General features: G+C 42.6%; 2 protein-coding genes across 2 annotated transcripts in view; one reads left to right on the top strand and one right to left on the bottom strand.

Annotated features, from left to right (window-relative positions):
- LOC139406487 (WASH complex subunit 4) overlaps positions 1–11654 on the bottom strand; it is a 28277-nt gene extending 16623 nt beyond the window's left edge. The window contains exons 1-19 of the mRNA XM_071149124.1: positions 11504–11654; positions 10711–10850; positions 10370–10423; positions 10034–10099; positions 9815–9860; positions 9670–9737; positions 9479–9561; positions 9094–9240; positions 8897–9017; positions 8383–8506; positions 8149–8276; positions 6212–6372; positions 4863–4989; positions 4638–4763; positions 4419–4526; positions 4103–4249; positions 3807–3886; positions 1592–1697; positions 1212–1328 (exon numbers count right to left, since the gene is read on the bottom strand). Of these exons, the coding sequence (XP_071005225.1) occupies positions 1212–1328; positions 1592–1697; positions 3807–3886; positions 4103–4249; positions 4419–4526; positions 4638–4763; positions 4863–4989; positions 6212–6372; positions 8149–8276; positions 8383–8506; positions 8897–9017; positions 9094–9240; positions 9479–9561; positions 9670–9737; positions 9815–9860; positions 10034–10099; positions 10370–10423; positions 10711–10850; positions 11504–11564 (2010 nt within the window). The 5' untranslated portion in view covers positions 11565–11654. The remainder of the gene's footprint in view (positions 1–1211; positions 1329–1591; positions 1698–3806; positions 3887–4102; positions 4250–4418; positions 4527–4637; positions 4764–4862; positions 4990–6211; positions 6373–8148; positions 8277–8382; positions 8507–8896; positions 9018–9093; positions 9241–9478; positions 9562–9669; positions 9738–9814; positions 9861–10033; positions 10100–10369; positions 10424–10710; positions 10851–11503) is intronic.
- Positions 11655–14829: 3175 nt separating this feature from the next.
- On the top strand, positions 14830–26046 carry LOC139406485 (solute carrier family 41 member 2a). The gene is made up of 11 exons (XM_071149121.1): positions 14830–14998; positions 15744–16220; positions 16456–16563; positions 19220–19291; positions 19768–19912; positions 23703–23849; positions 24008–24155; positions 24240–24319; positions 24434–24565; positions 24698–24843; positions 25263–26046. The coding sequence occupies exons 2-11, from the start codon at positions 15816–15818 to the stop codon at positions 25443–25445; spliced, it is 1566 nt and encodes a 521-aa protein (XP_071005222.1). The 5' UTR covers positions 14830–14998; positions 15744–15815; the 3' UTR covers positions 25446–26046.
- Positions 26047–26375: the final 329 nt, after the last annotated feature.

Genomic DNA, 26375 nt, shown 5'->3' with positions numbered 1-26375 from the left:
CTAGGCTAATGACTTCTCAAAAAGGTAATTGGTGTCAGTGGTCAACTAACCTGGAGTCCAATCAATGAGACGAGATTGGAGAGGTTGGCTAGAGCTGCCCTGCCATATAAAAAAAACCTGACTAAATTTGAGTTTGATATTCACAAGAAGCATTGTCTGATGTGAACCATGCCTCGAACAAAAGAGATATCAGAAGACCTAAGATGAAGAATTGTTGACTTGCATAAAGCTGGAAAGGGTTACAAAAGTATCTCTAAAAGCCTTGATGTTCATCAGTCCACAGTAAGACAAATTGTCCATAAATGGAGGAAGTTCAACACTGTTGCTACTCTCCCTAGGAGTGGCTGTCCTGCAATGACAGCAAGAGCACAACGCAGAATGCTCAATGAGGTAAAGACAAATCCTAGTGTCAGCTAGAGACTTACAGAAATCTCTGGAAGATGGAAACATCTCTTTTTGCGAGTCTACGATACGTAAAACACTAAACAAGTATGGTGTTCATGGGAGGACACCACAGAAGAAGCCACTGATGTACAAAAAAAGGCACAGCACACCAACATCAAAACCTCATCCCAACTGTAAAGTATGGTGGAGGGAGCATCATGGTTTGGAGCTGCTTTGCTGCCTCAGGGCCTGGACAGCTTGCTATCATTGACGGAAAAATGTATTCTGAAGTTTATCAAGACATTTTGCAGGAGAATGTAAGGCTATCTGTCGGTGAATTGAAGCAACCCGATTGAGATGCTGTGGCATGACCTCGAGAGTGGTTCACACCAGACATCCCAAGAACATTGCTGAACTGAAACAGTTTTGTAAAGAGGAATGGTCCAAAATTCCTCCTGACCGTTGTGCAGGTCTGATCCGCAACTACAGAAAACACTTGGATGAGGTTATTGCTGCCAAAGGATGGTCAACCAGTTATTAAATCCAAGGGTTCACATACTTTTTGCATCCTGAACTGTGAATGTTTACACAGTGTGTTCAATAAAGACATTAAAATGTATAATTGTTTGTGTGTTCTTAGTTTAAGCAGACTGAGTTTGTCTATTGTTGTGACTTAGATGAAGGTAAGATCACATTTTATGACCAATTTATGCAGAAATCCAGGTAATTACAATTGCCACTGTGTGTGTGTGTGTGTGTATGTATATATATATTTTTTAAAGCTACCTCTCCTCTCAGTTGCTTCTCTCTCCCTCTTCCCTCCTCACCTCATTGAACACCTCCATGATCTCTGTGTCGTAGCTCTCCAGTAGCTGGTCACATGACTCCATGTGTTTGGCGTGAAGCATGGTGGGTACGCTGTCCCTCAGGGCGCTGAACATGTACTGCACGAACCAAACATAAACAGTCACAGGTAGGAGTGACAGCAGGACCGGCGAAACATATCCAACGACCAGGATAAGGGAGAGCCAAGGGGACCAATCAATGCATCAAAAGTGACAACAGGAACCAATGAGAAGCAGAACAGCGAGCTACATATTGGTAGAGAAGTGCTGGCAGTTGATAATGTTTATGGGTAGTATGTTATGAAAGTGAGAGTAAGGATATCACTTGAAGCTGAGAGAATAGAGGTGTGTTCAGTGCTTACGTGTATCCGTGCAGCATCTACAGCGTGGTCATACACATCATCCAGGTAGATGGGAAATACAGCCCTGTGCCAGTACAGGAAACTACAGTCACACTGGACCTTCACCCTGATCAGAGAACAGTGATATATTAGATACCGGTACATCACATTCATATACTTACATTTATCAAAAACAGTTTTCTTGGGGTTTTAGTTTGCTTAAATAGAACTGAAGACGTGTGTTAGGTCCTATAGCTAATGCAGTGGTTCTTAACCTGGGTTCGATCGAACCACAGGGGTTCGGTGAGTCAGTCTCAGGGGTTCGGCGGAGGTCAAGACACACATCCGACTCATATGATTCGTGATGACACGCCCCGCTTGGCCATCATTGGCTGCAGGTGATCACGCTACATCGCTTGGCCTATCTGTGCTGCAGGGAATTTGGTGCGCTCAGTAGTCGACTTGTGACTGTCGTGTTTGGTCTTGTGATTTCTTTCTTAATATTTGAATCCCTTCATACTTACTATGTCGAGTAAAAAAAGAAAGTGGTCGGACGAATATGTACAATATGGATTTACATGTATAACGGAACGTGATGGGAGTCAGCGTCCTAACTGCATGATTTGCAATGCCAAGTTGAGCAATTCTAGTCTAGCACCGGCAAAACTAAGAGAACACTTCCTTAAGCTGCATGAAGATGGAAAATACAAGAACACAACGCTCGCTGAATTCAAGGTGAAGAGAGCCAGATTCGATGAAAAGGCTACTCTGCCTGTTCTCGGCTTTGTACCCATCAACAAACTGATCCTCACAGCATCGTACAAAGTTGCTTACCTGATCGCAAAGCAGGGCAAACCACACACCATTGATGAAACACTCATAAAACCAGCTGTGTTGAAGATGGCGAATATCATGCTGGGAAAAGAGGCTGAAGTTAAATTATCCCAAATTCCTCTTTCAAATGACACCATCAGCGACAGAATAGAGGACGTGAGCAAAGACATCTTGGCTCAAGTAGTTGTAGATCTGATTTCAAGCCTGGCAAATTTCAGCCTTCAACTCGACGAGAACACAGACGTTTCCAATCTAAGCCAGTTTGCTGTATTCGTGCGCTATGTGAAAGACGACGTGATAAAGGAATATTTTTTATTTTGTAAGCCTCTTACAACAACTAAGGCAGCCGATGTGAAGAAACTTGTGGATGACTTCTTCAAAGACAACAATCTTTGGTGGGATATGGTTTCTGCAGTTTGTTCGGATGGAGCTCCAGTCATGCTGGGAAGAAAGTCTGGTTTTGGTGCGCTAGTGAAAGCCGATGCACCACACATCATGGTTACGCATTGTATTCTGCACAGACATGCGTTGGCAACAAAAACCTTGCCTCCAAAACTGGTAGAAATATTATAAATTGTAGTGGAATGCGTGAACTATGTGCGAACTAGTGCTGAGGCACCGCATCTTCAGTGAGCTGTGTAAAGAAATGGGCTCTGAATTCGAGGTACTTCTGTACCATTCTAACGTTCGGTAGTTAACCCGGGGACCGGTGCTGAATCGTGTTTTTAAGATCGAAGATGTATCTGGAATCGGAGACATTTCTGTACCCGCGGAACTGAAGCAAGCAATTGCCACGCACTTAGATGAGCTTGCAAAGTCTCTCGACGGATACTTCCCTACAAGAGAGTCATATCCAGCATGGGTGAGACAGCCATTCACGTTTAGTGTTGAGACAACAGATACCTCGATGAAATCAACAAATGGTAGTACCCTGTTATTGCTAAGAAAGCTCTGGAGATGTTCATGCCGTTTGTTACAACATATCTTTGCGAGCAATCCTTTTCGAGGATGCTGGACATAAAAACGAAGAAAAGGAACAGACTTTTTTGCAAAAATGACATGAGTGGCACTTGCCAAGGTGAAGCCGCGCATTTCTGAACTGGTCTCTGAAAGGCAACAGCAGAAGTCACACTGATTTGCAATAAATATTATATATTTTTGTGTGAAAATCATGTTTTGATGATTTTGTTCTTTGAACACAGTGACGTTGATGCACGGTTCATTTTGTGCACCAGTAAAATATATACCTATGTTTTGAATTTGAAAAAATCATATTTTATTTTTCCAATTAAGAAGGGTTCGGTGAATGCGCATATGAAACTGGTGGGGTTCAGTACCTCCAACAAGGTTAAGAACCACTGAGCTAATGCCTAGGCTTTACCGGGCAGTGTGTTCCCCTCACCTCTCCTTGAGCTCACTGATCAGGTCCAGCTTTTTTAGCACCAACTGCAGCGGGAGCAGCTCCTCGTCTTTGAAGGTTTTCTGGAAGAATTTGGAGGAAGTTACCATTGCAACATAACCTTCAGTTCACATAAATATTTTCACCAAATTCCCAGTTGGAAGATTCCTGGATTTTCTGCTCATTCCCTCCGGATTCTAGGAATATTCTAACTGGGATTCTTGGAAACCCTGGAAATTTGTAGAAAATGACCAGCATTTTACAACCCTAGGCAGCAGAAACTTGAATAATGCTCATACCATCTGTGTTCCCACACTGAGGGCCAGGGAGACCACTAGGCGGCGCTCTTTAGTGCTGGGCCCATTGAGAGCGTTCTCTGCCATCACCAGAGATGACAGCACATCCAGACGCTGCTCGCTATACTTCTTGTCAGAGATCACCCTTTTCTACAGAAGAGAAACATATTCAAACTGATGGGAGAAATGATAGAAATGTGTTTCTTTGTCAGATGTGAATATGAGGTGTATAAATGTTGCATTTCTGTAATCTACTGCGTGTAAATTGAATTTCCCTACACAAAAAACGATCCCGAATTGAGATGAGAGTAGTGTTTACCTTAGCGGTGCCAATGGAGTTGAGGGCCTGGGACTGCAGGTGCTGGGTTATGTGGGAGACAGAGTCAGCCACCACCATTGACCGCCTGTGGAACGTGTGCTCCACTGCCTGACCAGGGAGGAAGTGACATCACACCTCATTAAACTGTTGTGTTTGATACATTCACAATGTTTCATCTACAATTATTTATCACAATGCACAACAAATTAGCACACACACCTTGAGCAGCTCGACCAGTCTACAGAGGGCTTTGACGGAGGCCTTGGTCATGGGTCTCTGCATGGACATGTACAGGTTCATGGTAGTCTTAATGATGGTGCCGATACTGTAGGCATACAGGATACCCTGCAGGGGAGACATGGAAAATAATATATGACATAAAATCATCCCCCTGGTACCGTTTGAGCAGTTTCTGAATGGTTAGTTAATAACGTCAGTCCACACCTGCACAAAGACGTTACATCTGCTACTGAGGTCCTCCGACAGCTTGTCGTTGCGCTGCTCCTTCGACGAGATGGCCTCCATCTTCATCATCCAGGACGTCACAAACACATAGTAAGACTGAACATCCCTGACAGGGAGAGAGAAATCATACATGTACATTACCAGTTAAAAGTAACTAATTCAAGGGTTTTTCTTTATTTGACTATTTTCTACATTGTAGAATAAAAGTGAAAACATCAAAACTATGAAATAACACATATGGAATTATGAAGTAAACCAATTTTTTTTATTTTTTTTATCAACAAATCAAAATATATTTCATATTTGAGATTCTTCAAAGAAGCCACCCTTTGCCTTGATGACAGCTTTGCACACTCTTGGCATTCTCTCAACCAGCTTCATGAGGTAGTCACCTGGAAGCATTATTTGGGCTGCAATCTGATGTGCAGTTAATTGCCGATTTCTGAGGCTGGTAACTCTAATGAACTTATCCTCTGCAGCAAATCAAACTTTATTTGTCACGTGCGCCGAACATAACAAGTGTAGACCTTACCATGAAATGCTTACTTACAAGCCCTTAACCAACAGTGCAGTTCAAGAAACAAGGTAACTCAAGCACAGGTAACTCTGGGACCTTTCCTGTGGCAGTCCTCATGAGAGACAGTTTCATCATAGTGCTTGATGGTTTTTGCGACTGCACTTGAAGAAACTTTCAAAGTTCTTGAAATCTTCCAGATTGACTGACCTTCATGTCTTAAAGTAATGATTGACTGTCATTTCTCTTTGCTTATTTGAGCTATTCTTGCAATAATATGGACTTGGTCTTTTACCAAATAGGGCTATCTTCTGTATACCCACCCCACTACCTTGTCACAACACAACTGATTGGCTCAAACACATTAAGGAAAGAAATTCCACAAATGAACTTTTTACAAGGCACATCTGTTAATTTAAATGCATTCCAGGTGACTACCTCATGAAGCTGGATGAGAGAATGCCAAGAGTGTACAAAGCTGTCATCAAGGCAAAGGGTGGCTTCTTTGAAGAATCTCAAATTTAAAAAAAATATTTAGATTTGTTTAAAACTTTATTTGGTTACTACATGATTCCATATATGTTATTTCATAGTTTTGATGTCTTCACTATTATTCCACAATGTAGAAATTAGACAAAATAAAGAAAAACCCTGGAATGAGTACGGTAGGTGTGTTCCAACTTTTGACTGGTACTGTCTATGTTAACTCAGAGGACACAGGAAACAGACTATGACTCCCCTCATGTTCAACTGTTATCTAGGGTTTAAAGCAAAACAAATCTTGTAAATGTGATGGATTGCCTGATGGACCTACTTGGTGAGAGTCTGTGCTCTCTGCTGCAGATATGCGTCTCTCTGTGCTCTAACGCTCTGAACACTCTTCTTGTCCATAAGCTTGGCTGCAGCCGGGACCTTGGCCATGAGGAAGGTGTCAGGGAACCAGATGATGTTAGACGTCAGAGTCACTGCAGGCACCTGAGGGAAGAGGGGAAGGGAGAGAGGGGGAGAGGAGAAGGGAGAGAGGAGGAGAGACGGGAGAGAGAGGGAGAGAGGATGAGAAGGGAGAGAGAGGGAGCGAGGATGAGAAGGGAGAGAGAGGGAGCGAGGATGAGAAGGGAGAGAGAGGGAGCGAGGATGAGAAGGGAGAGAGAGGGAGCGAGGATGAGAAGGGAGAGAGAGGGAGCGAGGATGAGAAGGGAGAGAGAGGGAGAGAGGATGAGAAGGGAGAGAGAGGGAGAGAGGATGAGAAGGGAGAGAGAGGGAGAGAAGGGAGAGAGAGGGAGAGAGGATGAGAAGGGAGAGAGAGGGAGAGAGCATGAGAAGGGAGAGAGCATGAGAAGGGAGAGAGCAGGAAAGGATGAGAAGGGAGAGAGCGGGAAAGATGTGATAGGGAGAGAAAGGGGAAAGGATTGAGAAGGGTTAAACCACCGCACTCCCACAAGATAAAAATACCTAACAAAAATAAAACGCAACATGCAACAATTTCAAAGGTTTTACTGAGTTACAGTTCATATAAGGAAATTCGTTAATAGAAATCAATTCATTAGGCCCTAGTCTATGGATTTCACACGACTGGGAATACAGATATGGATCAGAAAACCAGTCCAGGCTGTTGATTGTGGCCTGTGGAATGTTGTCCCACTCCTCTTCAATGGCTGTGCGAAGTTGCTGGATATTGGCGGGAACTGGAACACTCTGTCGTACATGTCGATCCAGAGCATCTCAAACATGGTCAATGGGTAACATGTCTGGTGAGTATGCAGGTCATGGAAGAACTGGGACATTTTCAGCTTCCAGGAATTGTGTACAGATCCTTGCGAAATGGGGCAGTGCATTATCATGCTGAAACATAAGGTGATTGTGACGGATGACTGGCACGACGCCGAACTCTAGTCAGGTCAAGACCCTGGTGAGGACGACAAGCATGTAGATGAGCTTCCCTGAGACGGTATCTGACAGTTTGTGCAGAAATTCTTCGGATGTGCAAACCCAGTTTCATCAGCTGTCTGGGTGGCTCGTCACAGACCAAACTGCAGGTGAAGAAGCCGGATGTGGAGGTCCTGGGCTGGCATAGTTTCACATGGTCTGCAGTTGTGAATGTAATGTTTATTTATTTAACAAGGCAAGTCAGTTATTTATAATGACAGCCTACCAGGGAACAGTGGGTTAAGTGCCTTGTTCAGGGGCAGAACGACAAATTTTACCTTGTCAGCTCAGGGAATCGACCCAGCAACCTTTCGGTTACTGGCCCAACGCTCTAACCACTAGGCTACCTGCCACGACATTCCTGCAGTCAGCATACCAATTACACACTCCCTCAATTTGAGACATCTGTGGCAAAATGTCAAATTTGAGATTGTCTTTTTATTGTCCTCAGCACAAGGTGCACCTGTGTAATGATCACGCTGTTTAATCAGCTTCTTGATATGCCACACCGGTCAGGTGGATAGATTATCTTTGCAAAAGAGAAATGCTCACCAACAGGGATGTAAACAAATTTGTCCAGAATAATTTGAGAGAAATAAGCTTTTCGTGCATATGGAACCTTTCTAGGATATTTTACTTCAGCTCGTGAAACATGGGACCAACACTTTACATGTTGCATTTATATTTTAGTTCCGTGTAGAAAGAGGGGGAATCTAATCGCAACTACTATGATGGGTTGCTAATATGTCTATGTTGCGTTTATATTTTTGTTCAATGTATGTTCACACACAAATTCAACTACAGAACCTGAAGTCAAACACACACCTTTTTGCAGATGTCTAGCAGGGCTTTGTAGAGCTTCTTGTCGACAGTTCTGAAGATGTGAAAGTGAAGAACGTAAAGTCCACAGACCCCAGCATACTTATCCCTCTGGTCTATCTCTGAGGGCTCACCTAAAACAGACCCCAGACACACTAACTAAATATACACATCAGATTTCAAGCTTAAATTTTCTGTCCAGTAAACAAAGCTGAAATGTGTTGGACCAAAGAGACTGACCGATCTTTGACTCCACGTTGGTGAATATGGTGCGGATGTTGAGGGCAAACTCCTCAGCGAAGGCACTGTTTTTAGAGACCGACACTCCCTCTCCTGGGTCGTCAAACCTCTGCTCCACACACGCCTGGCCAACACACACAGACAGATGGGTGAGTTCAGGAGTAGTAGTAGTAGTACCCCCTTTCAGCAAGGTGTTCAGAAACTAAATCTGAAACCTTCATGCATATTCAAATAAAATGTTATTTGTCACATGCACCGAATACAACAGGTGTAGACCTTACAGTGAAATGCGTACTTACAAGCCCTTAACCAACAATGCAGTTTAAAGAAAAATAGGTATTAAGTAAAAAATAGCAGTATTGAGGCTATATACAAGGGGTACCGGTACAGTCAATGTGCGGGGGGCACAGGTTAGTCAAGGTAATATGTACATGTAGGCATATTGAATGAGACCCAAGTCACCTTCACCAGGAAGTGATGCCACCAACATGAAACCACTGAAGGGCGTACCCACCTGGAATATCATGCCGTCCAGCAGCTGTCCCTCTAGCTTAAAAAGCAGCTTCTCAAACGGCTTCAGCTTCTCCTCTGGGATGGCAAACTTCCCAGGGTTATGATGCACTGACTTCAGTAACCTAGGAAGGAAGAGGGACTAAATAAATGTATCTCCTTTATCTTTCTGTATATCATCATGCATCGGTGTGTTTGTACCTCTTGTACATCTTCCAGTGGTCTTTCAGGGTGCCGTGATTCTCCATGATCTCATCCAGAGTGAGCAGAACCACCAACAGCTCCCCCAGGTGCTCATACACTGTCTGAAAATGAACTCCGGACGACTCAATGATTTTTGTGACTCCCCTGAAAGATGAATAACAGTAGAAAAATAAAGCTCCAGTAAATGTGTGTGTGTCTGTATGGGTGAGTGTGTGTCTGTATGGGTGAGTGTGTGTGTGTGTGTGTGTATGTCTGCATGGGTGAGTGTGTGAGTGTCTGCATGGGTGAGTGTGTATGTGCGTGTGTGTGTCTGCATGGGGGTGCATATGTTCTTCTCCACATGAGATTTGGTTCTGGGTGCCAAGATGAGTCCATGTCTTACTTGTTGCTGTTGTAGAGCGCCGCCAGCTGATGGACAACGTTGACCACCACCTCAAAGCACCGCGACACAAAACAGGACAGCTCCTACAGCGGAGAATGAAGAGGAGAAATTGAGAGATAAAGGGAGGGACATTCCTAGAACTACAATAAATGTCCCCTGGGTAATTCCTCAGTTTTACTCTCACTACTGACCTGAAAGAAGGAGATGAACCGGCCCATCTGAACCTGTGACTCTCCTTCAACCACACAGCTCTCTGACACTGGAACACACACACACACACAGTTAGACAAAAAATAACAATAATTCAATAAAGCTACCTAAATCATAGATGATTACCTCCTTCACCATAGTACAGCAAGCCATTGTAAAACTTGATTTCCCCCTACAGAGGGAGACAAAGGCATATACAATACAGTAAGTTGTGTATATCAAAAACTGTTGCAATGAATCGCTGCCAAGCAGACTTCCTGAAATATTTGCATGTGCAAACAACACATACAGTGTGCAATTAAAGTTGAACAAGACCTTTAATCAATGAAGAAACATCAAGCTTACCTCATACTTCAGCTTTTTAACCTCACTGCAGAGGGCTGCATACACTGTAATGACTTTGTTCAGAACCTGTGGAGAGCAAAGACCAAAGGAATATCAACTCCACACTTGTACATTTGAGTTGCAATCTTAGACCCGTTCCCTTCTTAGTAAAATTGCAAGACTTCATTATGATCTCTTGGATCACAGCCAGCAAATTCATAGCATTGTGCTGCTAGGGATTTACAATACTTCCCTAACATAATAACATACATGAAATAAATATATTTCTGGCTTAATTAACTATTATTAGTTTCATAATTCAAATGTCTGAGGAAAGTTTATCTTGGCTTCGTTTACCTTGTTGTCAGTTTTAATCAGTTCCAACAACGAGGACTGTTCATATGGGAGAAGCTGAAAGAGGAAGAGTATCAAAAAATTGTTTTGTTTCATGGCCCCATAGAATCCACATAGAAGAATGGAGAATGGACATCGATAGAGCTGTCTGTTCTATTCATTCTATTATGGAGATCAACAGCACTGAAGGTCACTTCATTCTAAGTCAACATGATCCCCAAGTCATGACACTGACTGCAGCCAAAACACGAGCACTGGAAAACTGGCCCAGACTCAGTTCCAGCAGGACAATGTCTCTGGAAAGTTAACCTGCGTGAATGTCAGGATGAGAGAGGGAGAGATACCTTCAGGGCTATGGGGTCCAGGGTGAAGTCCCACACGTCTCCTATGGAGTCGTCGAGAGCGTCCTCAATGCCTTTCAGCTGAGAGGTGTACTCCTCCAGAAACTTCCCATAGTTCTTCTGCTGCACCTCCGTATGGATCTCTGGAGGGACAAACAGACAAGACATGATCATAAGATTAGCAGCCCAGCAATGTAAATCCGGAAGAAAGAGGATACACTTTGAATGCATTAGCTTTTAAGTTACAGCACTACTGTGATGCCTGTACTGTAGCCTCCTGTCAACTCAACTGTCAATCACATGAATGAATTGCTAGCTGATGCGAAGGTGAGAGTTATGTGTCTAAGTTAGCTAGCTACGTGGCTAACATAATTGGTCGTTATTGCTTTTTTTTAATTGGGTCAAACGTGCACTATATCTTTCCTGAAAATCTAGCTGTGTGAGGCAATGGTTACCTAGATAATGAATTCAACATGACAGCCATGACGGCCTGTTGCTGGCCAGTATTGTGCAACGACAACACTAGGATTAGCAAGACGTTTAAACCAACCATCGCAAAATATAATAATTAGCTAGCTAACTTCTGAAATTTGACAGGCGCTTTAACGTTATCGTCTGGTAAGAAAACAAAAACATTGCAGCTCAGGCAAAGCGAAGCTGGGCCAGACAACTTGCTCACGTAGATCGCTAGCCACTCAAGCTAATATGCCTGGCTTCAAGCCCATGAGAATTTCACCGGTAAGCAAATCACACTTTTCTATCCGGATAGTTAAAAAGCCAACTAAAAGCTACTTACTCGTAGACCCATCATCAAATCGATCGAATTCCCAGTCAGGAGAAATCGCCTCCACCGCCATCGCAGTGCGATTGCTCCACTGATGTTAGCGGTAACCGTTGGAGAAAGTGAATGTGAATCCCATGATTTGCCCCATGACTTCAGGGTGTTTATGGGTAATGTAGTTTTTACAAAATACTGTACAGGCGCAGAGTTTCTAAATCTGTACTGTCTTTGGTACAGGTGTGTTGGGGATACTACTCAAATTGATATACACTGTGGTTATTCATGGACAATTACATATCCATACAACAATGAGAAATATGTTTTTTTGCCCTAAATGTATATCGCCTATTTTATTGTGTCATTATCATACCATAGGTTATTTAACACAATGGTATGAGATTATTAGGCCTAGCAAAGATCCGTAGCCCCGGAGCGGTGGATGGGTAAAATCACTGGGGAAGCCAAGCCAAGACAGTAAAAAAGCCATACTAAAACCTATGTTGTGATATTTGCTTTGTCCGTGATATACAATAAGGCTGTGACAACAAAAAGGCTACTAAGCTATATGGAATTGTTTTAACAAGGTGAGAACAAGGATCATTTAGCTATTTTTTTAAATATATATTTTTTTAATTATTTGATGAAACGTTGAATTTGTCCTTACTGCTATTAGCCCATACAAACACATTGAATAACAGATTCACTACATGGAACAACAGATAGTCCCCCCAACAAATCTAATATTTATTTGCATGTATTTAACCCTCCTGTTGTGTTCTGGTCAAATTGGACCGACTTACAAGTTTTCTCTCTGAAAAATGTTGTTAATTTAATCTGATTGTCATAAGGTTTCATGACTTTGTCCACACAGAGCATCTGAACACACAAAATACATTTAGATGATTTTCATAAATCATAAAAATAAATGTTTTATTTAACTTTTGTACACCTGTGGTGTTCCCAGTCAAAAATGACTGGTCATTAGAAATAAATGGGTGAGACTACAACTACTGTATAAAATGTACAGGTGCATGTGTGTTTGAGCACACACACACACCTCACTCCCCTTCTTGGCTTCCATGGCAACCTCCACGGGAACCTTTCCCCAATAGAATCTTTCCCCCACGGGTACCACGGGAACCACTCCTGTTGGCATTCTCACAAACAATCACAACATTGTTTCAATAATATATAGAACTTTTCTCACAGCTCTGGTAAATCAAGCTTTTTTGAGGCCTTGCTCACAATTCATTCTGTGGCAGCACAATGACCAAACGATATACTGTATGTGAGGCTCTTGATCATATCTTTGATCATGACACTGGTGAGGAGGAGAGAGGCCAGGAAACTGACAGTGAAGATGCTTTTCTCGCAGCTCTGGTATACTCAGAAACGAGATGTGTGAGCTTAGGTCAATGAGGCCTACAGGCCATACAGTGCCTTGCGAAAGTATTCGGCCCCCTTGAACTTTGCGACCTTTTGCCACATTTCAGGCTTCAAACATAAAGATATAAAACTGTATTTTTTTGTGAAGAATCAACAACAAGTGGGACACAATCATGAAGTGGAAAGACATTTATTGGATATTTCAAACTTTTTTAACAAATCAAAAACTGAAAAATTGGGCGTGCAAAATTATTCAGCCCCCTTAAGTTAATACTTTGTAGCGCCACCTTTTGCTGCGATTACAGCTGTAAGTCGCTTGGGGTATGTCTCTATCAGTTTTGCACATCGAGAGACTGAAATTTTTTCCCATTCCTCCTTGCAAAACAGCTCGAGCTCAGTGAGGTTGGATGGAGAGCATTTGTGAACAGCAGTTTTCAGTTCTTTCCACAGATTCTCGATTGGATTCAGGTCTGGACTTTGACTTGGCCATTCTAACACCTGGATATGTTTATTTGAAATGAAATGTGGCAAAAGGTCGCAAAGTTCAAGGGGGGCGAATACTTTCGCAAGGCACTGTAAATAGCAAATAGAAATTCAAAACGTGTAATGTTCACAAGAACTTAAGTAGATAAAACAATCTAACACAACATTAGGTGATAATATATGTATTATTATGGATTTATAATCAGCTATAATGGGGCGGGAACACAGAATTAATTAACATGAAACGAACACAACAGGAGTGTTAAACCCTTATTTTTGGCACTAAACTATCTCCATATATACTTCCATTAATTTTTAAAACTGGTATAGGGAGACCTTCGGACATGTCTTCTGGGGCATCCTAGAGCAAAACAACCGACACGTAGATGTTCGTGAGAGACTCATCTTTCCAGAGGCACGTACAAACTAATAGTTTGTAGGCCAATCTGTTGGGATACTTCAGACGTTTTAGTGAGAAGACCGATTTGATTTTCGGGATGGCTCAAGGTCTGACACCGCTCTAGCTCTGCGACCTTTCACCCCAGGTGCGGAAGTGCAACATCAGCGGATGCGGTGGATTGAGACGCATCAATCTCTATTTTAAATTGACAGATTCTGATTCTGATTTTTTATTATGCTAATTACATTTCTGCGTGGCCGCGGAAATCAACTTATGGGGGATTTATTATTAACTACCGGTAACTCCTCTCATTATTTTGTTTGTCATAACAGCATTGCCTACACCAGGTGGCATACTTTTATTTTGAAACATCCCCATGTGGAAGGAGAACTGTGTGTGTGCTTGTCTGCGTGCAAGAATAGCCCCTCCTGGACATTATGGGCATGTGCATCTTGGTTGTTTATTTGCTTGGTGGCTCCCAGACGCCTAGCCCTCGCCCATCCTCACCTCTCTCCCCCCTCAAGTCAGAGACAGATAGATTGTGGCCTTAGGCAATAATTAAGTAGCCATGCACCTCACCCTTGTGCATGACCTAAGTTCTGTTTCTAGATTCCTATTGGTCAGTTGGCCCGATCCATGCTCTTACAAGGGTATAAATATAGGCCACAGTTCTCGGCATATTTTTGTTTCCTCCTGGTGTTGTCCTTGTGATTATTGTCTGCTATAATTAGTCACACTTTTCTAATGCTTATTAATCATCTATTGCGTTCCTAATACAGCCCTTTTTTCTCATGTATTACTGTGTAATACAGTCTTATTACTGCGTAATAGTCCACTATTTTCTATACAGTGCTTTACTCCTGCTATTTTTGTTGTTGTTGCTTATTATAATTAATCCATTCATACTGTTCTATTCAGTGGTACTCTTCTCTGCTATTAGGTTTGTGATCACATATTCATTTCTATTCCTGTGTAGATCATTCCAATCCACATTGTATCAATAAAGTCCTCTGTTTGGAATACTTTGGAGGTTGCATCATCAGGAGGGATTTCTTCACAGTGTGTCTGTGTGAGTGAGTGAAAGAGAGAGAGCAATGACATAGCTATGAAGGAGCTTCAGCCATTCAGGGAGGAGGAAAAGAACTCACGGACAGAATAAGCAGAGTGAAGGAGTATCTACTTCTCCAAAATCTATTTCTTCGCCTCTCATATCTCTAATATGCTGTGGTTTCACACTTTAGGTAAGTCACCTGTTTCTCTTAACGTACTGCCACTTGGAACTTGTAAGTGTTTTTCTTTCTACATTTGGTGTGTTTACATGTTTTCATCTTCAGACCAAATGTGTGGATAACTGCTAATTACTTACAGAATAACAAGCCATTGATTTGGTCAATCTCACTCAATTCCAGATAGACGTACAGTCACTTTGAATACTTCCTGGTGAATTGTCTGCCGTTTTCAGATGCACAGTGCTGGATACGACGAGATATTTCTATACAATTTGGACTTAACCAGATAATGAATAAAATATCTCCCTAAAGTTGTTTGGTAATTGTGTGACTGCTAGCACCATGAGGCCTCACATCGTTTCCATGTCTGACAAGGGGCGGCTTTGTGATGGCATGGAAAAACCCTGAGTATGTGGGAGAATACCTAACGAATTAAACCATACAAGCATCAGATGTTACGCATTTGCCGTGCTATAGCCACGACTCTCTTGTATGCTTGTCTGTCTTATATGCTCACGTGTAGAGATGGCATGTATCTGTCATTTATCTGCATCTGTGCGTCACAGGTGTGTTAAATTACACACTAAGCCTACCTTTGCCACACCTCTTACACAGCAACAAGTTCATTTATTTAAAAATATTTTTTTTTGCCAGCAGTTCATGACTAGTACCATGAGTGTTCAGTGATAACATCAATATCAAGGATGATATATACTGTAACTGTCTAATTACCTCCTGCTGGTTTTCTTTGACCCAGTCATATCAACTTACCCTTTCTTCGGAGTACCAGAAGGAGTGTCTAACTCCCTCAGGACACATCATTGTTCTGATGGCCAACACTGGGCAACAGGATGACCAACTGGCCCAGAGTGACAGCGTGGGTGCAGGAAAACACAACAAGCACCACTATGGGTCCTGCCCAGCCCCAGATGCACAACATCCAGGGGGTCACCAACGACTCCCAAATAGAGCTCAGTCCCCATCCAACAGCAACATCTTTAATGAACTCTGTCCATACACTGAGACAGACCCACTTTTCCCCAATGGACACATGCCTGGCTCCAAGGTCAATGAGGAAGTTACGGAGAAGGACCCAGAGGATTGTAGTGCCCAGGATGGTGTCAGAGAGATGCCCAGTGAGTCTGTCAGGTCCATGGTTCTGCAGATACTGGTGCCCTTTCTACTGGCTGGACTGGGGACGGTGTCAGCTGGGATGTTACTGGACGTAGTTCAGGTGAGGTACTTATAAATTGCAAGGTTTCTGTATTTGTTTATCTATTCTTGCATTATGTGTTGGTGTGTTTACTGCATGGTATGTTCATGTATTGTATTGTGTGTTTGTATGTTGATTCTGTTGCATTGTGTGTTGGTCTGTCTAGTTTTTCGGGTGTTGGTGTGTCCACTGCATCGTGCGTCAGTCTATTGCATTATATTTTGGTGTATTATTCCACTGTGTGTTGTTGTGGCAGCATTGGGAGGTGTTCCAGAGAGTCACAGAGATCTTCATCCTGGTGCCAGCTCTACTGGGCCTGAAAGGAAACCTGGAGATGACCCTGGCTTCCAGACTTTCAACAGCAGTGAGTACACACATAAACACACACAATTAATCCATACACCAACACAGTGGGAAGTCCATTCCTTACATTGTTTCTCCCTTGTATTGTGAGTTCTCTGTCCCTGTGTGAAAGTCCTCACCCGCCTGTGAAGAAAATGGCACTGGACAACTCCCTGCAGTACAAGACTGGACTAATCTGACTAGAACCTATACGGCATATATGACTCTGAATCTACCCTCCCTAACCGTCTGTTGTGCATACAGGATGTGTGGTGTGTTATTGGACTTTTGACCACGACTTAAATCTGCTGACTGGCATGAGAGCATTTTCTGTTTCTGATTCTAGAATGCCTGACCCGCTCTAGTAACTGACTGTTTAGCAGGACACAGAGATGAGTAATTCACGTTACTTTACTAAAAACAACAAATATTCCAAGAAGGAAAAATAATCAAGCTCACAAATACAGACCAACTTACAATGAACAAACACACACAAAACCATGGGGGAACCAGAGGGTTAAATAAGGAACATATAATTATGGGAATGGAAACCAGGTGTGTACAATGAATACAAAACAAATGGAAAATGAAAAGTGGACCAACTTCGGCAGCATTCGTGACACTGACGCTCTCCCACTCATCAATCATACAGTATGAATATCGGTGTTAATAAGTTTATGAGAGAGAAATATCAATCACATTTATTTTTAAACCCCTTTTTATATCAGCAGTTTTCACAAAGTGCTTATACAGAAACCCAGCCTAAAACTCCAAAGAGCAAGCAATGCAGGTGTAGACGCATGGTGGCTAGGAAAAACTCCCTAGAAAGGCAGGAACCAAGGAAGAAACCTAGAGAGGAACCAGGCTCTGAGTGGTGGCCAGTCCTCTTCTGGCTGCGCGGGGTGGGGATTATAAGAGTACTTAACCATTAAGGACAGATCCATATTCAAGATGTTCAAACGTTCATAGATGACCAGCAGGGTCAGAAAGAGGATTAGAGGGAGCATACGTACAATCACACAGGACATCAGATAAGACAGGAGAATTACACCAGATAAAACAGACTGACCCTGACCCTAGCACATAAACTATTGCAGCATAATACTGGGAACTGAGACGGGGGGGACACTGTGGCCCCGTTCAAAGTTACCCCCAGACAGGGCCAACCAGGCAGGATATAACTCCACCCACTTTGCCAAAGCACAGCCACCAAAGGGATATCAACAGACTACCCTTAGATTGTGACCCTGAGGCTGAGTATAGCCCACAAAGATCTCTCCCACCACAAGAGCCCAAGGGGTACACAAAACCGGACAGGAAGATCACGTCATGGACAACCCACTCAAGTCAAGTATAGCAAAAAAAGCCTGGCATGATGTGATGCACCCGTCCTAGGGATGGCATTGGAGAGCGCAAGCAAGCCAATGATTCAGGCCCTATAACAGGGTCAGAGGCAGAGAATTCCAGTGGAGAGAGGGTAGTCGACCAGGCATAGACAGCGAGGCTGGTTCATCACTCCAGTGCCTTGCCATTCACCTTCGCGCCCCTGGGCCAGACTAAACTCAATCATAGGACCTACTCAAGAGTACTCTTCAGTAAAAACGTAAAGGTTGAGACCGAGTCTATGTCTCTCACATTTATTGGCAGACCATTCCATAAAAATGTAGCTCTATAGGAGAAAGCCTCCAGCTGTTTGCTTTGAAACTCTAGGAACAATAAAGAGGCCTGCATCTTGTGATCGTAGCGTACGTATAGGTATGTACGGCAGGACCAACTCATAGAAATAGGTAGGAGCAAGTCCATGTAATTGTAATGAGTGCGCTGAGAGTCGGGAAGCAAGTTCAGGGAGTGAGTGTTTTAAATAAATGAAACACGTAACACAAACAACGCACCAACATGAAAACAGAGTCAATAACACTTGAGGAAAGAACCAAGGGGAGTGACAGATACAGGGAAGATAATCAATCAGAGAGGTGATGGAGTCCAGGTGATTCTGAGGATGCACAGGTGTGCGTAACGATGGTGACAGGGGAGCGCCATAACAAGCAGCCTGGTGACCTAGAGGCCGGAGAGGGAGCACACAGTGACAGTAATGCTTTGTAGATTATCAGTAAAACCTTGTAATCAGCCCTAGCCTTAACACAAAGCCACTGTAGAGAGACTACCATTGGAGTAATATGATCAAATTTGTGATTTTAGACAAGACTCTAGCAGCCGTATTTAAAACTAGCTGAAGTTTAATAGTGCCTTATTCGGGTAGCTGGAGAGTAGAGCATTTCAGTAGTCTAATCTTGAAGTGACAAAAGTATGAATTAGCTTTTCTGCATAAGTCAGATTTTTGCAATGTTACAAAGATGGACAAATCTGCTCTTGAAATATGTTTTATATGTTCATCAAAAGAGAGATCAGGGTCCAGAGTAACGCCGAGGTCCATTACAGTTTATTTGCAACGACTGCACTAACATTGAGATTCAGCAGATCTCTATGCTTCTTGGGACCTACAACTAGGATTTCTGTTTTGCCTGAAGGAAGCCTGCTTTTCAATAGGCATGTCCTAGCTGTCAGGCCTAATAAATGGTCATAGTCATGACACAGATATGTTGATGCTTTAGTCAAGACTAAGTATGGGATTTTACACTGAGAAAAGATACTAACATTCATGATTTTGTCCTTGTCAGGTGAATGTGGGGGAAATGGAGACAGCCAAAGAGAAATGGAGTTTGATTATTGGGAACCTGGCACTAAAACAGGTGATATACTTTATGGCTGATACTGTCCAGTGTTTCCAGATTTCTATGACATATAATCTATAATGAATTACAATATGAGTGAAAAGTATTCATTTAAAAAAAATGTTAATTAGTTATGTTAAAAAATAAGCTTTTCTGTGTTGGAATGGTGTGGGCGTACCCTAACAACAGAATGGTGTGAGTCATTGATTTGAGTAGACCGCTGATTGGCCAGCTTGTCCTCCTCACAAGGATGACATCTTCCATTTTTTAAATGGTCTGTTTGAGGTGGGGTTTTGAAGTTTTTCTCCAATTTATGCTTTGGCCACAAATACCTTATGAGTCAACAATATTATTTGGGTATGAGGTAATAGAATATTAACTTTAAAAGTGAGATTTTCACTGGAAAGTGACTTTAAATATGTCCCCCAAACCTTTATTTGTACTTCTTAGCCTTAACAAATGCCTAGTGTACAAAGAGTGTTTTCTTTCTCCAGATGCAAGCCACAGTGCTGGGTCTACTGGCTGCCCTGGCAGCGGTGGTCTTGGGCTGGGTACTGGAGGGAAATATGCTTCTCAACCACGCTGCTCTCCTCTGCTCAGCCAGCGTAACTACTGCCTTCCTTGCTTCCTTACTGCAGGGTAAGGAGAACAGTGAGACCTGTCCAAACCCTTAACCCACATCATACCTACAGTACCCACACAATGGGTTTTAGGTCACGGCTCAAACAGCTAGCTAGGTATTGACAGGAACGGACGAGCTATCCGTTCCTGTCTATCCCCACTGCACCTCTCATTCTCCTACACAGGTTCACGCATGCCAATTCCTCCATGCGGAGAGGCCCTTTTCACTAGCATCTTAGTGTGAGGCGACAGTCTCTTCCTTATAGAGAAGCCCACATAAAAAATACTACATTTTTACTACAGAATAGTATAGTACTTACTGTAGAATTCTATATAATTTTGTAGTAAACTGTAGTATCCTGTGTAGAATCCTATACTCCACACTGTGTAGACTGTAGTATCCCTCGAGCATGTAGTGCTTACTTTAGAATTTTTGGATCGATTGGACTGCTAGCTAGCTTTACTGCTAGCTTTGTCAATGCGGTTTTGATTTGAACGTGCTGGCCTTGGGGAGTTCATGCCCTCGATCGTGTAGTGCTTTCTATATAATTATACTCTACACTGTAGTATCCCTTGATTTATTTTTTTATTTGACTATTTTAAAACATATAAGCACACATGTGGATACAATGCATTTAGAAATTTGATGAGAATAATACAAAAAAAGGGGTCCTAGTTCAAACATCCAACATATTACACATTTACAGCTAACCCACATTAAAAAATACTATAGCATACTATGGTCTAAATACAGTAGTATTATATTTATACACTATAATATTCACTGTTGTGGTTTTTTGCAAACATGAGTGTGGTATACTATAGTATTCACTGTAGTGTTTTTGCAGACATGACTGTAGCATATTGTGGTAACACTTGCCGACAAGGGTTAGCTAAACTGGCACAACTTCAAGACTACCCCAGTTACTGTTTAATTAGGGGAACAACTAAACCAGAACATAAGACACACAGGTTCATGACAGGCCACCTATTGAGTTGGGGCAAAAGTTCTGACAAATTGTAACATCTTAAAACATTAGACACAGGTTCTAGACCCATTAAAGGAAAACACTACAGAGGCAGATAAAGAACAAGCACATTTTAGTAAAGCTGAGGATTAGGTTTGCTTGTTTGACACAGATAAATAACACACATTAACAAGAGTACACCAAAATGACTTCATAGATCTGTTACTTCCACTAGACAGCTTTCTGAAATACAAGAGTGCTTTCACAGAAATTCAATTGACCAAGTTCAGAATATTACCAAAAACAGTGACAAACAGTACTGTACTTCTGATGGTACAAAAGAAAGAACAGTTAACCACAGAATTGACATAAACAATAGATATTGTAGAAATAGAAATGACTTGACTTAGACAGAGCCCTTTTTGGAGGGCACAGCCTGTACCTAAAACCAGCAACGCACAGCCTGTACCTCAAACCAGCAATGCCTCTCCAAACAAAGTGACTTCAAATAGAAGGCCATGATTGCAGTGGCCTTACATAATGAAAATCAGAAATATTGTCACTCAGGGGAAAAACTCACTGATGGTCAAAGTCAACATATACCATTCAGAACAATCGACTACACCCCAAACATTTCTTCAAGACAACATAGTCACAAAATGGTTCCTCGCAGAAATAAACCACCAGCAACACTATACAACCTGTACACACAAAGGACATTCACAGTAAAAAGCTCTCACCTGAACATGACCAAGGGGTGCTTTTATACATTTCCTACATGTCCTCCAATAATAAGGGTCCCCAAGGGAAACACTGAGGTTTAGGTGACGGTTATGGTGATGCCCATCTACTGAGCAGCAGGAGGCAGAGATGCAGTTCAGTTTAAAAGTCTTTCTAGATTCCGATAATGGAGATGATACATGGCAGGGAATGATTGACAGTTGTAGACATGAGATGCTTGTCTTGAATGGAGACTTGGTTGGCGTTGTATGTAGTAGGGTTTATCTAAAAGGACACAAAGGTGCAAATAATAACGGGCAATAACAGCAATGAACATATGTAATTAATGGCAATCACTAGTAAATACTATAGTATACTACAGTCATGTCTGCAAAAACACTATATAATATGTAGTCCTGTTTCAAATCAAATTATATTTGTCACATGCGCAGAATACAGTGAAATGCTTACTTACAAGCCATTAACCAACAATGCAGTTTTAAGAAAATCCCCCCCCCCCCAAAAAAGTAAGAGATAAGAATAACAAATAATTTAAAAGCAGCAGTAAATAACAATAGCGGGGCTGTATACAGGGTCAATGTGCGGGGGCACCGGTGTCGAGGTAATTGAGGTATTTATGTACATGTAGGTAAGATTTTTAAAGTGGCTATGCATAGATAATAACAGAGAGTAGCAGCAGCGTAGGGGATGGGGCAATGCAAATAGTCTGGGTAGCCATTTGATTAGCTGTTCAGGAGTCTTATGGCTTGGGGGTAGAAGCTGTTTAGAAGCCTCTTGGACCTAGATTTGGCACTCCGTTATCGCTTGCCATGCGGTAGCAGAGAGCACAGTCTATGACTAGGGTGGCTGGAGTCTTTGACAACCTTTAGGGCCCTCCTCTGACACCGCCTGGTATAGAGGTCCTGGATGGCAGGAAGCTTGGCCCCGGTGATGTACTGGGCTGTACGCACTACACTTTGTAGTGCCTTGCGGTCGGAGGCCGAGCAGTTGCCATACCAGGCAGTGATGCAACCCGTCAGGATGCTCTCGATGGTGCAGCTGTAAAACCTTTTAAGGACCTGAGGACCCATGCCAAATCTTTTCAGTCTCCTGAGGGGGAATAGGTTTTGTCATGCCCTCTTCACTTTATGTATAAGTGGGTAACCTGTACAGATGTGAGGTGTAATATGGAAATGTTTTTTCTTTGCATATCTCACTCCCGCTGAGAGAGTGGGGTCACGGACGATCAGCCATTATTGACGGCGACCCTGGAGCAATTAGGGTTAACTGCCTTTCCCAACACTCCTTACCGCCAGGCTACCTGCTGTCCTACAGTGAACACTACAGTAAAGTCTGCAAAAACCGTACAGTGAATACTATAGTATATAAATATAGTAATACTACAGTATTTAGACCATAGTATACTATAGTATTTTTTTCTACATACACTACCATAACCTCTCTCTGAGGCACATTATCTCTTACTCATCCATTTACATGTACAATTATTCCAACTTAATTGCAAAACTGTACACTTCTGCCGTATTCCTGGAAAAGCCTGAATGCTCTTTCTATTTGAGACGTACAGAATATAATCATCTGAGACCAGGAAGCTTAGCTACAACTGACATTGTAGGTTTCTTCTGTATCAGACCTTTTTGTTGCAAAACCATTTTGTTATGACTCAAATAAAACCAATGCTTGGGATCTGAAAGGCAGACCTGACTCTGTAAGGCAGAGTTTGTGATCTAGCTAGGACACCCAAATGAATTATTCATGTGGTTCATTTTCATTGGAATGATGGGTACTGATCGGTCCACAGAATAACATGCTATTTTATCTGCCTTGGAATGTAAATATGTATCAACTAATTCAACTTGACCATCTGTGTTTACAGATATTTGATTTGCATTTACCACTTGATAAAAGCGGAAGTGAATAATACCACTGTAGGCCATTACAGTCCCTTTTCCCTTCCCCCAGTCTGACGCTTCTCCCAGCTGTCACCACATTGCTTTCATCTGTGCAACTCTTGACTGCTCAATCCATGCACCTTGGTTGGAGAGTTGTGCAACTGGACAGTAGCCTGAATCTGACTCGACTGTGTTGTTTTCTCCCAGGGATCATCATGGTGGGAGTGATCACCGGCTCCAAGAGGATTGGCATCAACCCAGACAACGTGGCCACGCCCATCGCTGCCAGCTTTGGTGACCTCATCACCTTGGCCATCCTGGCCTGCCTGAGCCAGGGGCTCTACGAATGCATAGGTATAAATCAAGAGGTTTAGCTTTCGGCCACTAGGGGGCAGTCTGGGCCCATTTACTGGAATGCCATAGCTACATTTACAGCTCTGACTCATCTGGCTAGCTATCAACTATATTTGTTTAGCTAGTGTGTGTCTGCTCCTTTCCCTGTCTCCACACAGAGTTGTATCCCTATGTGTCATACCTGGTGTGTCTGTTCTTCCTCGGACTGACCCCTCTGTGGGTGGTCGTCTCCTCCAGAAACCCAGCAAGTCGCATTCTACTCTACACAGGCTGGGAACCAATCATCACTGCCATGGTCATCAGCAGGTCTGCTTCCCTGTTCCGTGCCCCCGATGTCCAGTCACAGCATTCAAATGGAAATACCATCCTTTAATAAGTATTTTTCTCTAGTATCGGAGGACTCATCTTGGACACAACTGTATCAGACCCGAACATGGTGGGAATGATAGTCTACACGCCAGTTATGAATGGTGAGACAAGGATCTGGATTTTTAGAAGCATACATTCAGGAACCTTCAAGAAAATGGTAAGTCACAAGATCTCTCCAAATGTATGATCATTGTGTATTCTTCATCTCAATCTAGGTATTGGGGGGAACCTGGTTGCCATCCAGTCCAGTCGTATAGCCACTGATCTGTACCACCACTGCCCACCGAGGCAGGTGCCTGAGGATCGCAGGAGCTGCTACAATCCCTGCAGGACCTTCTGTGGCTCAGGTAATGACACGCACATGTAGACAGGCTCATGCACATGACCAGTCCCTTTAACATACCTGTGAACACAAAAGGAATGAAATGTTGTTGTCAGGTGTATTCTATCTGTCAGTTAACCATATCTACCTCTGACAGGAGCCAATCATCGCTCTGCACAGGTGCTGCTCCTGTTGGTCGTACCGGGTCACCTGATTTTCCTGTACACAATCCACTTGATGAAGGGCAGCACCTCTCCCACACCTGTCTTCCTCACCTTCTTCCTAGTTGTAGCCCTCCTACAGGTAAACCAGGAAGCAAGAGAGATCAGTTTGGTCAATGTGTGTGTCTCAGTAGTCATAAGTGGATTCTTTCTCCTCTGCTCCTTCATTAACACTGATACTATAATTAAACGATAAGGGCCAAGGGGGTGTGGTATACGGCCAATATACCACAACTAAAGGCTGTTCTTACGCATTAAGTGACATGGAGTGCCTGGACACAGCCTTTAGCAGTGGTATATTGGCCATATATCACAAACCCCTGAGGTGCCTTATTGCTATTATAAACTGGTTACCAACATAATTAGAGCAGTAAAAATAAATGCTTTGTCATAACCATGGTTTTGTTCTAATATATCTCTACTGACAGTCAATCAGCATTCAGGACTCAAACCACCCAGTTTATAATAAAGGGCTGAATCTTTCTCTCTCCCTTCTGTTAGGTCTTCACACTGTTATGTATTGCTGACTGGATGATCCCTTGTCTGTGGCGGACGGGCAAAGACCCTGACAGTTACTCCATCCCCTACCTCACTGCTCTGGCGGATCTATTGGGCACAGCCCTCCTGGTTCTGGCCTTCTTCCTGCTCTGGCTCGTAGGGGAGAAAGTTCCCACTGGAGACTGATACCCTGGGTGCTTCATATTCTCCCATTCTCCTTTCATTCTGCCTGGGTGAAAGCAGCCATTTCAACTGCTTTCACCAATCCAGCCCTATTGGATCTGTAATTGTTTTAAAGTAAGGTTGGATGCATTCAAGCAAGGCCTGAGATAATGTAAGGCCTTAGGAAAAAGAAGGTGGCTCTACTAAAATCTGGCAGCAGAATTATTTGAATTTCAGGGTTTCTTTCTCAAAGGGGTCTGTGTCCAACCCCCTGTTTGGAGTTTTTCTGCTGAATTTCCTCACAAGCTGAGGTACTTCTATAGGCATTGTGGATATTGTGTCAAGAAATTCTGTGCCAACGAAAATGAGGGTGATGTACATTTGGTTCAATATTGTGGGCAGGCAACATTTTAATTGTAACATAATATGTAATATACATGTTTTCTAAAATGTCTGTTATAGAATATAATTTCCCTTTAATCTACATACATGGGTGAGTTTTCACAATGTGAATCAATAATATTGCAGTGTTACTTACTTATTGTGTGACTGTTGTATGTTATTACATTGTTTTGTGAGTTGAGAAAGAGTCCAACCTGTATAATGAAGAAAAATAGGATTTCAATTGGTTGATATTTAATAGGTAATTTACTCTCTCCTGCATATAGTTTAACATACAATAGTTGTTTCTGTCTCAGCAGGTGCATCAGTCTGAGTAGTCTACCTTTCAGGTACAAGTGGAGACAGTACTCTATTGTCACCAACAAACTAGAATGGTCCAAACACACCAAGACAGTCGTGAAGGGGGCACGACAAAGCATATTCCCCTGTAGGAAACTAAAAAGATTTGGCATGGGTCCTGAGATCCTCAAAAGGTTCTACAGCTGCAACATCGAGAGCATGGTTACATCACTGCCTGGTACAGCAATTGCTTGGCCTCCGACCGCAAGGCAC

The sequence above is a fragment of the Oncorhynchus clarkii genome, chromosome 4, assembly GCF_045791955.1.
Source record: "Oncorhynchus clarkii lewisi isolate Uvic-CL-2024 chromosome 4, UVic_Ocla_1.0, whole genome shotgun sequence".
Taxonomy (NCBI): Eukaryota; Metazoa; Chordata; class Actinopteri; order Salmoniformes; family Salmonidae; genus Oncorhynchus; species Oncorhynchus clarkii.
Note: the sequence above shows the minus strand (reverse complement) of the source record. Positions and strands in the feature narration are given on the sequence as shown.